The following is a 14,406-nucleotide window of genomic DNA, read 5'->3' on the forward strand; positions in this document are numbered from 1 at the left end:
CATACATGTAATTTAAAGTGTTCTCGTAGCCCCATCAGGAAAGTAAAGAGAAACAGGTAAAATCAACTTTAGTCATAACTTTGTTTAACACAGTATAACCAAAATGTTATTTCAACATGTAATCGATGTAAAGAATTACTGAGATATTTTACATTCTTTTTTCCACATTAACTGTGTGAACGCCGGTGTGCATTTTATACTTAACAGCACGTCTACATTTGGACTAGTCACATTTCAAGCCCTCAAAAGCTGGTGACCAGTGGCTACCATATTGGACAGCATAGCTCTGTAGAATACCTTTAATGCGTATCTTACAGTGTAAATATCACATTTACACATTCACAGAAAATGATTTGCTTTTCCTAGTAAGCTGTAGCTCTCAATTAGAGTGTTATTGTTAGTAGCTGAACCCCAAATAATTCGCATGTCTTTCTTTGATTTCTGAAAGACTCTTCAGCAAATAGTGTAGAAAAATGAGGGTCCCTCACAGACATAAATGTTACTTTTTTCACTTTTCAAAACACCCAGTTTTAAGCAGAGAATATTTTACACGTATGGTACTTACTAAAATCAGAGACTGCTTGATGGGACAGAATGGGCACATAAGCCTTCTTATTACTGTTCTATAAATGCTTCACACCTGATCTTAAGACAGAAATCAATTTTATCTAAACTAAAATAAGACACATGCTTTTCCTAGTTACTTTAAGTGTGAAGGATCCCTTTTCAATACGAAAATACCAGGTTTAAGCCTGTTGGCCTTTGCTCCTGCGGAATTTTGTACCATCCGTTTGCAGCCCGAACATGAAAACAACTCATCCACTCTCCTGGGTAGCTGTGGGACTTCCTTGCCCTCTACCCCCTGCAGACTCCCCCCTTCCCCTCTCCCCCAAGGAAATCTGGGGTCATCCAGTTCTCGGACTGGACGTTCTGAGTGCCGTGGGGAAATCTTCCAACCCTCTGAAACTGGATGAGAGATTGATTCTGCTGTGGTGGCAGTAGGAAGACTTAACCTTCCCTTTGAATATCTATCCCTGGGCAGTGGGTGGAGAGAGTCTCTTTTAACCAGCCTGTGCTCAGACCAGCACCAGAAAACCTGACCGAGTCTATTCAGGATTGATGGCCGATGAGATTCAGAGGAGAACTTCTGGGGATCCACTCACCCCGAAGCAGTACACTCCCTCTCTGGCTCTAGAGCTCCTGGAGTTGCCTCATTCTGCCCTTTCCCGTTGGCCTGTTGTCGTTACACAGCCTTGTCTCTGGGCTACAGAGGAAACTGTCCCTTGCTACCTGTGCTCAGTGATCTCTGGGGTAGACAAAGGCGGCCCCGGCCCTGACTTCTCACCCACCTTCACTGACTTGCTTGCCTTTCATTATTTCCCAATGACCCCGACAAATACTACTTTCAACCTGCTAATTAAACTCCAGCTTATTAATAATAATAAAGTTTTATGATTTAGTTAATAATAATAATATTAGTTAATAAAAATAAATAATAATAATTTAGTTAATAATAATAAAGTTTTATGATTTATGATGACTTAATAATAAAGTTTTATGCTAAAGCACTTGTCTCTTAGAATAGGGCAGCAGTTTTTAATCTAGGGTCCATGGGCTACTCCGTACCCTGTCCTCCCCCGTACACACTGAAACCTCCCACCCCCGTCCGTTAATGTGTGATTGTGTTTGTATATGAAAACACTTACACGCCACCTTTCCTCAGATCACGATGTCTGTGATCCAGAAAATGCTGCGAACCGTTGGCATCTTGTTCTACCCCATGTCCTTCCGCTGTAAAATCTTACATCTACCTATGCACCCCACAGGACCCCACGCTCCTACAGCCCGTAGCCCAGGCAGTCTCCTCTTGCTTAGAATCTAGTGATCCTCCCTTTCACCTATGCTTCACCCCTTTATTCAGCTTCTGAATTAGCCACTGTCTGGCCTCATCTCGTAATGTCTTACCACTAGCACAGTAAATCTCAAACCTGTTTGCTTTGTTCTTTGGTTGGTTTGTTTATCTTGAATGATTCCAGTTCTTTCTCGTAATTTTCAAAGAACAGCCTCTAACATGAAAAATAAATGCAGCACTCAGAGGATTAGGGGTGTGGTGAAGGTGTTGTGAAATCAATCAAATAATAGGATGTTGCAGCTTCACCCAATTATAAGTCATTTTCCCTTTTGCTCTGATCTTTTCTCGGCGTAACCCCAGTCTGTTGAGGTATAGACTCCAGTAACTGAAACGTGTGGGTCCCCTTTAGGCTCCCAGAAGGAGTTATTCCCCTTGTTGCCTTTCTTTTCAGCAACTCACAGTGAACAGTTCCTCTGTTTGGGATAGAACAGATCTGTATATAATCCAGGTTCAAACATTGACAAGCTAACCTATGTGACATTGGGCAGAACTTAATCTTTCTGAGCCTCAGTTTGTTTCCTTAGTTGAAAATGAGGAAATAAATTTGATCACAAGTGTGTAAGTATCATTTGTAGTTCCTAGAATAAATATTCTGTGAATGTCCCTTCTCTTGTCTTTCTCACTCAAGCATCCAGGTTTTAACCTACAACTTTGATATATTTCCCTTCTACCATGTTTATTTCTTACAGCATTTAGTGCATTATTAGTGATTAATAAATGGTAAGACAATTATATGACTCTTTAGGGTCAGGTCATTAAGCCAAAAGCTTCAGGTTAGATAGACCCTTGTAATAAGAGAGTTGCACTTAAATATAAAATAATGATTTTTCTAAAAATTTTCTTAAAAGGCAGATAATTGGCCGAAATCTGATATGCTGGTTGTTAACGTTTTCTTCAAGATAAATCTATTGGAGCCTCAGCCCTGCTTAGTGATTGCCCTTTTCCATTCTTTAAGCCATGACCCTGTAGCTACCTTGGAACTTTCCTTGCACATAGCTCTCCCTGACTTCCCTGACTTTGGGAGGAGGGGAGGGGAAGATGTTTGAATCCTCTCTTATCCCTTCCCCTCTGAGCCGCCGCTGCCGTCAACTCTGATGCGTGTGAGTTAACACGCTGTTGACGAGGTAGTCCCTGGATTAAAAAGAGCGAAAAGGAGAGGAGGAAAACACAGAACTAAACCTCAGGACTTTATAGTGTAGCCAGAAGAATGATAACACCAGATAAATAACGTTTGTAATGGTACTTCAGTTTTATCTGCTGAAGATTAATTGGTGATAACATTTTGCAAACAGAGAAACACTGAGAGAGTGAAGGGGGTGATCTGTGTCTTAACAGATGGCGTCAGGTCTTGCAGCATCCTGAGCTGATCAGAGCTGCCCCCCACTTCTGCTCTCTTACTCTCACTGTTGGCTTTAGGAAAGAGTGGTTATGGGGTACGCCCAACATACCCCTGACACGGGGGGCCCTTGGAAAGCAGGTTTCTCCAGAGCTCATAGAAGAAGAAATCAGAGACTCAAAGCAAGAAACGTTTGATGCTCAGCGTAGGGGCTGCTTGGCAAGGAATGTGAGTGGCCCCCCACCGTGACAGGCAGCAGGGAAATGGGGATCACCACAGGAAATGAATCCGACTAACAGCAAGAGAGAGCTGGCAGAGTCTGCAGACAGGAACTCAGCCCGGCCAACCCTTGTACCCTGAGCTAAGAAACAGGTCACACCGTGCCAGGATCCTGCCCACTGAAACTGAGGGACAGTACATTGTGATGTGTTAAGGCCGCTGATAAATTTGCGATAATTTTTCAGGCAGCAATAGAAAACACGAGGACCAATCCCTGTTTTTAATTTAAGGGTAGGAATTCTTTCTTGAGCAGAGCCGACTTCTTAGTGTTGAAAGCCTCATTCAGACCTTTAGTCACAAGAAGTAGGTACTGATTGTCTCCACTTTACTGGGACCTATGCTAGACACTGGCGATGAGTTACCAAGACCTGATCTCTATCTAGGAAACAGATGCACAAACAAGTAGTAACAGTGCAGTGTGGTAAATGCATGGCGTCATGTCCTGGGGCTGCAAGCATAGAGCCAGTGATGACTGGTGTACCTGAGGAAGCTGAAGAAGGCTTCTTAGCACCAAAGGGTGCAAATCCTTATTCCCAGCTATTATGTGTCAAGAATTCCTTTCCAGAAAATAATTCACATTGAATGAATGAACACAGGTCTCTGGGGTTCTATATTGAGTTAAAAGAGTTGAAGGAGTATAAAAAAATTTTAATGTTATTTAAAAGGATGTGGTATATATTCCTTTTGATTGTTTGCTTTTCAAATTTCTCTGGATTTACAGATGTATGATACCAGCAAATAGGAAGGAAAAAATGATAACTTAGTACATCATGAAAGCATGCTACCTTTGTAACCCATTAATCAATTTCTCTCTGAATTCAGCTGAACAAAAATAATACTTTTCATCTTATTGGCTTTAGATCATCGACAATCAACAACTATTTCTGTACCATTACTTTCCTACAGGCAGCCGTTTTCAAAGGGCTCCCTGAGATAGGGTGTCCACGAGGTCAAAACTACTGTCGTGATAACGGCCACACATTAGTTGTCTTCTCCACCGTGTGTAGGCATTTGCATCATTGGTCCAAGAGTAACAGTGGGTAAAACTATTGGTGCCTTGGCACCAAGAGGTACTACTAGTCACTGAATTCTGCACCACAACACCCTCCCAGGGGAGCAGAAATGCCGGTGTCACTTAGAATATCCTTGAGGAAGCAGTAGAAAATTTTGGAATTTTATTAAATCTTGACCCCCTTGACTGCATAACTGACAGACAAACTGTGGTTCTTTGGACTCTGGTATTTGGCTGATACTTTCTCACAGATGAGTAAGGTGAGTCTCTCTCTTCAGTGAAAACACTTGATAGCATTTGTTGCCGCTGATAAAATCGGAGCTTTCAAGCAAAAATGAGAATTTTAGAAAACTTGTGAACCGCTACTGTAGGCCTGGTAACTTCCCAAATCCTTAAAGCTTTTCTGATGAGACGAGTGATGACATGAATGAATGTGATTTTTATATTGTGTAACAAAATATGTCAACTCAGTGAAGGCTGTTTTCCAAATGACCCAATGCAAGATGATACATGGGTGAATTCAAAGTGCAAGACAGAGCAATCGATTTTGTTGTAAGAACAGGAAAAATATATTGATAAGCTTTTCGATCCTACATTGCAGCAAGCGTTTCAACTACCACTTGTAGAGTTTTGGTTTAGTATCAAAGAAGAAGAGCCACAATTATCTGAAAAAATGATTAAAATCATCCTTCCCTTTTCAACAACGTATCTGTGTGAGGTCAGATTTTCTTCCTATGTTTCAACCAAAATAACATATCAAATTGGAGATTTGAATGTGAAAGCAGGTAGGAGAATGCAGTTGTCTTCCTGTTAAACCAGTTGCAGAAGGGAGAGTTGGCGGGCAATTCATCTGAAAGAAAGCACAGTTCTAAATTCTAAAATGTACTGTGTCTTAGGGATGAGTGATTTGAACTTTGGGGAGCAGAGTAATTCATTTATTGGCCCTCTTTTCCCTTTCCTCTTCCCTTTATCCATTCCACAGATATTTATTGAGCATATATTGTATGCCAGGACTTGATAGATATTTTATTTGCATTGTTCATTAATCCTCACCTTCATCCTGTGAGGTATTAGTCTACCCATTTTACATATGGGAAAACCGAGATTCTGAAAAATTAAGTGAGTTACCTAAGCATAGCAGCTAACTGGTATTTGAATGTTTGAACGCTCTGCCTCCAGTTCCCACGTACTCGAATATTAAACTGTATTATTACTCATCTCATCCACTTGGCAACCAGAGGATGCTGGCACTGTCTGGTTTTGGTTCCTTGGGATACAAGCTGTGGACTTCAGAGTCTCTAACTTGGGTCCAAATCCTGTCTCTGCCGCTTAACATCCTGTGTGATCTTGTATAAACTGCTTACCCTCTCAGAACCTTGGCTTTCTTCTCTGTGTTAACGTAAACTGTAACACCTAACTTAGGGGTGACTTTAGGTTTCAATGAGGAAACCTATAGAAATCATCACCTTATAGAGAAGTGGGAACACGGAGGGCGCTTCACACCTTTTCATTTTATCAGCAATTCCATCAGTCTGTTTGGAGTCCCACTGGTGACATCAGTCTTTTGCAAGTGGCCCGTTGTTCTGTCCAGACCCTTCATTACAATTGAGCCCCGGGCAGGCCATGCTCAGCCGGCAGGGTGGTTTGGAGCAGCAGTGGAGAGAGGAGCTGAGTAGTGGGCAATGTGGGGCAGGACAGTCAGGGACGTGGGTGCCCAGTTGTGCCAGCACAAGTTCTCTCTCCTCTGATTATTACTTAGCTGTGTCCAAAAGGACTCAGCCTTCTCATCTATAAATATAGAGATGATACCGCCCACCTCTGTGCATGAGTGCCAGCCAGAGATATAAAGGCATGGCCGTAATGAGGGCACTTACTGGGTGTCCAGTGCATATTAATTCCTTTCCCTACAACATGTTCCTTCCTCTCTTAGGGAAGATATTCCAGGTGTCCAGTAGAGACCATCCCTTTGCCTCCAGAGTTGGGCTCGTGGAATACTTGTCCTTTGCGAACCTTAGAAGTTTTATCAGTTCCTGCTTGGGAAGTCTGCAAAGTCTGGGACCTCATCATTATCTGAAAAGAGCTGCTGCGTCTCAGCCGGTAGTCATCTGAGATCTGACAGCCGCATCAGATCGGAATCAGGTGTTTAGCTTTGGTGGCTCTTAGGAAAGATTTCCAGTACCAAGTGTTACTTTTGAGTTCTAGCGAATGCAAGAGTCACTGTATCCTTTTTGGGCAAATGAAATCTGCTGCTCTTTGTGGGAAGGCTTGAGAAGCTCAGATTCTCAGAAGAGGACGGGAAGGCACGATACGAAATTACGCGGCTTCTACTTCACGAACACCAGACTTACTAAGAGTTTAATAAAAAGTAAAATGCCACTGTAACGATTTAGGCCAGATGAAATTCCTCATCTCGGTAAGTTGGTGGAGTGTCAAGATTCCCGTGGATTCGGCCATTACCGGGAGGACTGTTGATGAAATGCACAGCCAGTTGGAATGGAACTCAGGACCTTTATGCACAGCCAGATCCTGCACTGTGGGTTTAGTGGAGGTGTGGAGATGTGCACAGCGGGGACTAGCCAGCAGGCCGGCAGGTTCCCCCCCCCCCAGTTACTCCACTTACCAGCAGGCCCACGGCCTTAGCCAGGAGGGAGCTGAACCACGTTTTAGTCCTTCCCAGACCACATCCTCAGAGGCTGACGACATTCACGACAGCGCGAGTTATTGCCAGCGGTGAGTGGGTCGTTTCTGGGAATGCTGCTTTGGGGCTGACTCTCCGGGTCCCTAAGTGGTACCCACTTCGTGTCCGCAGGAGGTGTGGGTCTTCTTGGCCGTGATGCCAAAGAAGTCCTTACGTGCAGGGACCAGCCTGGGTGGCAGCCAAGCTAGCTTCCTTGGAATGTTTTCCAGTCCTGGAGAGAAAGGTGGCTGTTGAGTCTCCAGCTCTAACCACTTCTACTAAGGTGCCTCTTTGTCTGATGTGATTCCTGTGCAGGGTACAGAGACCACACAGGCATTTCATGGATGTCACGTACTGTCAGCTACGGCCCAGATGGTCAACTCGGTGTCCAGGATTTTATGAGCTGGGCTCTTCAGGGAGGCCGCATGGTCTACTGGTAATGAACGTGGCCTCTAGAGCCAGACTTCCTGCATTTGAACCTGGCTCTGCCACTTACTAGCTCTGGGTCCTCAGGAAAGTTACTTACCTTCTCTGTGCCTCAGCCTCCCCTTCTGGAAAAGGAGGATAATGATAGTATCTGCCTCAAAGATACTTATAAAGTGCTTAGTACCTAGGAAGTACTTGGCTAAGTGTTAGTTACTGTAATCATTATGTGCTTCGCGGGTAGGGTGGCCTGATGGTGGTTTTTCGAGTTTGGGAAAAGATTGCGGGATTCCTCCTGAATGGCCACTTATGGGTGCTGAGTGCAGGCAGGAGAGCTGTGTTCTCGAATCCACCCTTGATATCTTCTACCCCTTTTCCAGTACCTGCTCTTTCCATCTTTTTCCTTTGCTCACCTGACTGATCACCTGCCTGAGATGCAGAGCTGGAATCAGAAGATGAAGGTCTGTGGCCGGGCTCAGCCACCTGCTGCCGTATGAGTGTAGACAAGTTACCGAACCTCTCTCTGAGCAGGCGTGGAGAATTTGGGACGACTTAAGGCTGCCAGGTGTCTTGTAAAGGTGGATAATTGTGCATGCTGTTTTCCTGAGATGATCAAGGAAAGGACACACGTTGGGAGTACCTGGTGGCTCTCCTCTGGAAGCTAAGACTTACCTGACTGTAGCTGTGAATGAAAAAGAATCGAAATGATTTTTGCCCTTCCTCCCTCCCTTACAGGGAGCTGTATGCTGGGAAAAGCACCAGAGGAGGAGTCAGGGGACTGGGGTCCCATTAGGTACAGTACTAGGTGCACAGTTCCCAGCACAGAGTAGGAGCCAGAAAGATGGTAATTTCTCTACTGCTTGGTTCCACTCTCTTAAGTGCGCCTGGGGGTCTCCATTCCCATTTTCTTCACAGTGGCCCTGTGTTAACTGGAGTTGTGTAGTGAGTAAGGCTGTCTTACTGTAAGTGTTGACAGTAGTCATGGCTTGATCACCCATTCCCTGGTGACCTCTGTTTTTCAGCTTCCTGTCTTAGAAAATAAGGATCTTGGACTAAATGAACTTCCGGTTTCTTACAGCTTTAATGTGATACGAAGGCATATGATGAGATATACACTGTCTCTTCTATCACCTGGTTCCTCTTCTTCATAGCACTTGATGTCGTCTTTTCAGATTTTGCTTGGGGTTTTTGTTTTGTTTTTTACACATTTATTTATTTATTTATTTAGTCTCCAATACTCGCATCCCCATTTTCCAGGCCCCTAGGAAGGAAGCTGCGTGAGAACAGGGACCTTGTCTGTATTGGCCATCCGCACTAGAACAGTGCTTGGCACATTTTAGGTGCTTAATGAATATACACATGTGCCCGCATGTATACCTGTAACTAGGCATTATAATGTAGTTACGTAAGTTTGTCTATAGAAGCTAAGTCGTCGATTAGTTATTTCTCTCCTCACACGCTCCCCTCCCCAATATACAGCACATTGTTATTTGGAGATGAGAAGACTAGAATTAAGAATGGTTATGTTGGGAGTTTGGGACTGACATGCACACACGGCTGTATTTAAAAGAGATAACCAACAAGGACCTACTGTAGAGCACAGGGAACTCTGCTCAATATTATGTAACAACCTAAGTGGGAAAAGAATTTGAAAAAGAATAGATACATGTATATATGTGTAACTGAATCACTTGGCTGTACACCTGAAACCAACACAACACTGTTAATCAACTGTACTCCAATATAAAATAAAAAGTTCAAAAAAAAAGAGAAAAAACCCTAAGGTGGGCGATAAAAAAGAATGGTTATATTGTCTGTCTTAAAACTTAACACAAAGTCGCAGTGCGTGGCTTCTCGCCTTGTGTGTGCGTGTAGCATCAGCAGCTCCTGATGTCAGAGGAAACCCACTGTTCAGGGCTGAGGACACTTGACTGTGAGGGCGACGTGCCGAGCCTCCGTGGTGTCGGTTGGACCCTTTTGTATACGTAGCAGAGGTGATCAGCAGGAGGCAAGATATAAACCCTAGAACTGGGCTCGCTCATGTTATTGAGATTTCATATTGCTTTTATTATTTGGCCACAAAAATAGACATAATCCTTGTTGGCTTTAGCACACCTACTAGTACTGCTTCCGCTATCCATCTTGCAAAATATAAGACAAGGCCAGAGCTTAAATGAAAATCCTCAGCTTCTTATCTCCTTCCCACAGGAAAGCAAATCTGCCTTGAAAGCCGTAAAATTAAGAGGAGAGCAAGGATAGCATAATTTAACAAAAATTCATGGCACCGGATTCTGAGCTATATGGCTGGAGGGATAGGTCAGACGTCAAGAAGATGCTGCCTGCTAATGCAGGTCCCTTAAGGTGGTGCTCTGGAAATGAGAAAGGCATGTAAAATAAATACATATTTTTTTTTTCCCCAGAAGATTTCTGCAGTGCTTTTTTAACTACCCCAAGAAAATATCTAAGTAGATTGTTTGGCGATTATGCTTCCTATGAAACTTCTGAAAAATGAAACTCAAAGCAGTTATTCTAAACTATAGTTGAAATATATTCATTTTAGCATTTGGGTGTTGCGATTTTTGCTGTCTTTAAAAGGGTTTATAATAATAATATTGTCACACCCACCCACCTCCCACTTCCTCTGGCATTCTAAATATTTAAGAAGCTCATTCTGTGTATTTGACAAACTGCATCACTAACCCTTGAAAAGCATTGAAAGATTTTTTTTAACCTTTTACACATTTATGTGCATAGATGTCTGTGCAGAAGTGTAGGGAGAAAAGGCATGTGGCTTTGATAATGGTGCTCTATTTAATAAATGCCAAGGGCTATATGAGCTACGCAAGTTCTGCCATTAGAGGGAAGCTGATAATTATAAAATAGGGGAAAGTCTAGTATGGATATTATGTTATTGTCTAAAAAAGTGTGATTTTTTTTTTTCCCCTTGCTTTTTTTTTTTCGTAAGTTTCTTTTGGGCGCAGGTTGTAATGATAGGGTGTAGAGAATTACTAACTGTAAAGAGAATTAAGTGTTACTAGTATGATTATTCCTAATTTTCCTGAGAGGATGGTTTTTCCTGTTGGAGCCACGTACCGTTTATACCTAATTTGTAAAAAAAAAACATGAAATAATCAGAGTACATCATAGGTGCAGCCACCACACACAAGTGTGTTATGGGCCCTCAGCCGTTCAGATATGTCCCTACATTTTAAGCAGTTTACACTGTGCAGTTTTCAGGCACTTACAGTTTTTAAATATTTGTTTTAAACAGATATTTGTTTCCGGAGAAAGTGATTTCGTGTGCATTTTAGTCTGTATTACAGTAACAGTCTCACTATTTCAAACTGGCTGTGGTGAAGGCATGTCTGAACTAGTGAATGATAGAATAGTCACAATTCATTATAGTCTATTCCTCTTAAATTCACAAGTTACTTGTTACGGTAGTGTTTCTAAATAGAGATCTTCCCGAGACTGCTTTAACTAGGAGATGAATTTAAAATCAGGAACGTATTTTGCATGTATATAATTGTGTTGAGTTTACTCTCTTGTGGGGGGGTGGGTAGAGTTCCTTTTAAAACAATCCCCTGATTAGGTTAAACTGCCTGAATCTTGTTTATATTACTGATTTGCTTTGTAGGCACTTTCTTGGGGGCGGGGTGGGGGGCGGGGTCAACTTTAGCCAAACAAAAGAATTCCAGATTTCAAATTGATGAGGTCCAGATAAATAACCTGAACCTCTGAAACGGGTTACTGTTTTAGAATTCCAAATTAAATAATAAAGTTTACTTTTAAACACATATAAGACATATAAAATATGTTAAAATATAAATGCTAACAAGTTAGAGTGTTCTGACAAGCCATATTCACGTTATGCAGTTAAGCTCAAGATTGGGAACTCGCTCTTATCAATCAAGGCTTCTAGAAACTAAAGAACCTGAAGATGAACTGAGCAGCTCTAAAGCATAATGAATGATGGTCATGCTTGATTGACAAAACTATAAAACTGTATGGTATACTGTGGTTCTTAAAGATGTACAACTCTAGAATGACGAATTTTATAAACTAAGGTGATACCAATACAGCAGATTTATATATACTGGGTTGTTTTAAAAGTTGCCCTTCAAGTTGACAATATTTATTCATTTATGTATTCTTTGAACAGTATTTATTGAGTGCCTTTTTTATGCCGAACATATATAATGAATAAAGAGTTTATAAAACATTCACAACTTTTGCTCCAGTAGCTCTTTGCTGACTTTAACCTGAGGAGATAATCCAAAAGGGGAGTGTAAATGTGTACGTTTAGAACTTACGTCATATGGAATAATAGTGACCAACCTAAATCTCCAAAGGGGCCTTGGTTAAATAACTGGTTGTTTCTCGGTGGGATATTCATGTACTTGAGTACCGAACATGAGAAAATCCTGGAGATCTAAGTGAGTAGAGCAGATGATTCAGTCGTCCAGGTCTGGAGAGGATTCTCGGGTTGTGCTGGTGCCCAGTGACTGCTGCTGTGTGACTTCTGCAGGGAGAGGAGACAGGAGCTGGGCGTCCATATTAACGGCTGTCCTTGTGGTTACTTTGCAGTCAAATAAAGTGCCCGTGGTGCAGCCATCCCACGCAGTCCATCCTCTCACCCCCCTCATCACTTACAGCGACGAGCACTTTTCTCCAGGATCACACCCGTCACACATCCCGTCGGATGTCAGCTCCAAACAAGGTGAGAGCCCTGCCTCCCTCCCCAGGCCGCGTTGGATAAGCAGGGAGCCTCATCTCATCAGTCTGACTGACCTCACAAGTGCCTCCGCACATGTCACTGGGTGGGTCATAATACATTTGTAGGAGATGAGTGGAATTTATTTGATAGCAATTTCTTCTTTTTTTTTTCATCTTTATTGGAGTATAATTGCTTTACAATGGTGTGTTAGTTTCTGCTTTATAACAAAGTGAATCAGTTATACATATATCCCCATATCTCCTCCCTCTTGCGTCTCCCTCCCTCCCACCCTCCCTATCCCACCCCTCCAGGCGGTCACAAAGCACCGAGCTGATCTCCCTGTGCTATGCGGCTGCTTCCCACTAGCTATCTACCTTACGTTTGGTAGTGTATATATGTCCATGCCTCTCTCTCGCTTTGACACAGCTCACCCTTCCCCCTCCCCATATCCTCAAGTCCATTCTCTAGTAGGTCTGTGTCTTTATTCCTGTCTTACCCCTAGGTCCTTCATGACATTTTTTTTTCTTAAATTCCATATATATGTGTTAGCATACGGTATTTGTCTTTCTCTTTCTGACTTACTTCACTCTGTATGACAGACTCTAGGTCTATCCACCTCATTACAAATAGCTCAATTTCGTTTCTTTTTATGGCTGAGTAATATTCCATTGTATATATGTGCCACATCTAATAAGCATACAAGAATTTGTTGTTGGCTTCTTTTTTTTTTCAGGATTAAAAAAAAGAAAACAGAACAAAAATATTGAAGGGTCATTTCAAAGTGACAGCTCTGATGATCTATGATCACAGTGTAAACCAATATGTTGTGAAAATATATTACAAATTCAGTCCTCAGTGCCTCCTGCCGTATTTGTTTATTTTAGCATGTACTAGGTGTTGATGATAGTGTTAAAAAAAAAAAAAGGTAGAAAAGGGACAAAGTGGGAGATTGTTTTTTCCTCAAATGTTACCTTTTTGAGCCTTTTGTGATTTCTTTTGGTCTTTATATCCCTGTTGTGTTTTCTCCTCTCTTTGTTGTTTCCCAGCACCAATTTAGATATAAATATAATTAAAATACAAAACCATCTCTGTCTAAAGTCAAAGCAACATGAGTCTTATTTTGCTTCTCTACATTATTACCAAGTTCTCCTTCTGTATCATTTACAGAGAAACACACATCATAAGCGGTCTGAAAAATCAAGACACCTGTTTTCTAACCTGATGGGTGTGTGTGTGGGTTCGTTGTCAGACACAAAGCTCGGGTTCCCCAAGCCTTCTGGTCATGTCAGCTTAGAGCAGACTTTGAGGGGGAGTTTGTTCACAGCATAGCCCTTATTCTTCCCACGTACATACATACTTGGACCTCAACGGGCTCTTTAGACATTCAAAATAAAGGGTCCTGTTAAACCACATGAAGGCAGAGGATGTATATAGGGGTCAAATGTGCCACCTCCAGCACTTCACCCGTTTGTCCAGGCCTATCTTTGATCGATAGTGAACAACAAAATATAGTAAGTATGTAAAAAAAAAAGTGGAGTTCAGAGGCTGGGTGTTTTTCCCACTGCTGTGAACACTTCTAGGTTAAACATGTATCATGTTCATTTCCCACCTTTATTAAAAAGACGACTGTTTGAGGACTTAGTTACCGTTGGACTTCGCTTGAGTGGAGCCCAGGTACCTTTACTTAGAGAAGGCAGAAATCATCAAGGCCGATGTTTCTGGGTTTGTCTCTGTTTTATTCCTCATTTCCAGTCCTTCCTCTCCTCTATTTCCTTTTGTCAAGGACCTCCAAAGAATAAGAAACACCAGAGACAGGTCTGTGAATATGTACTGAGAAAGGGAATTAAAATAGGCATCTTAGGAAGAAGGCTGAGTTTGAGAGGGAAGCTCAAGAATATGACCTTGGCCGTGGCCAAGGGGGACCATATGACCAATATGACCTTGGCCGTGGCCAAGGGGGACCATATGACCAATATGACCTTGGCCGTGGCCAAGGGGGACCATATGACCAATATGACCTTGGCCGTGGCCAAGGGGGACCATATGACCA

At 42.4% G+C, this 14,406-nt stretch overlaps 1 protein-coding gene across 4 annotated transcripts in view; it reads left to right on the forward strand.

Moving 5' to 3' along the window:
- The window catches only part of LEF1 (lymphoid enhancer binding factor 1), a gene marked incomplete at both ends in the record, with an annotated part of 116,080 nt that overhangs the window by 65,371 nt on the left and 36,303 nt on the right, over positions 1–14,406 (forward strand). For all 4 annotated transcript variants that reach the window (XM_082838487.1, XM_082838489.1, XM_082838488.1 and 1 more), the window contains one exon: positions 12,227–12,359. In XM_082838487.1, the coding sequence (XP_082694613.1) occupies positions 12,227–12,359 (133 nt within the window). The remainder of the gene's footprint in view (positions 1–12,226; positions 12,360–14,406) is intronic.

The sequence above is a fragment of the Leucopleurus acutus genome, assembly GCF_964270905.1.
Source record: "Leucopleurus acutus genome assembly, chromosome: 4".
Classification (NCBI taxonomy): Eukaryota; Metazoa; Chordata; class Mammalia; order Artiodactyla; family Delphinidae; genus Leucopleurus; species Leucopleurus acutus.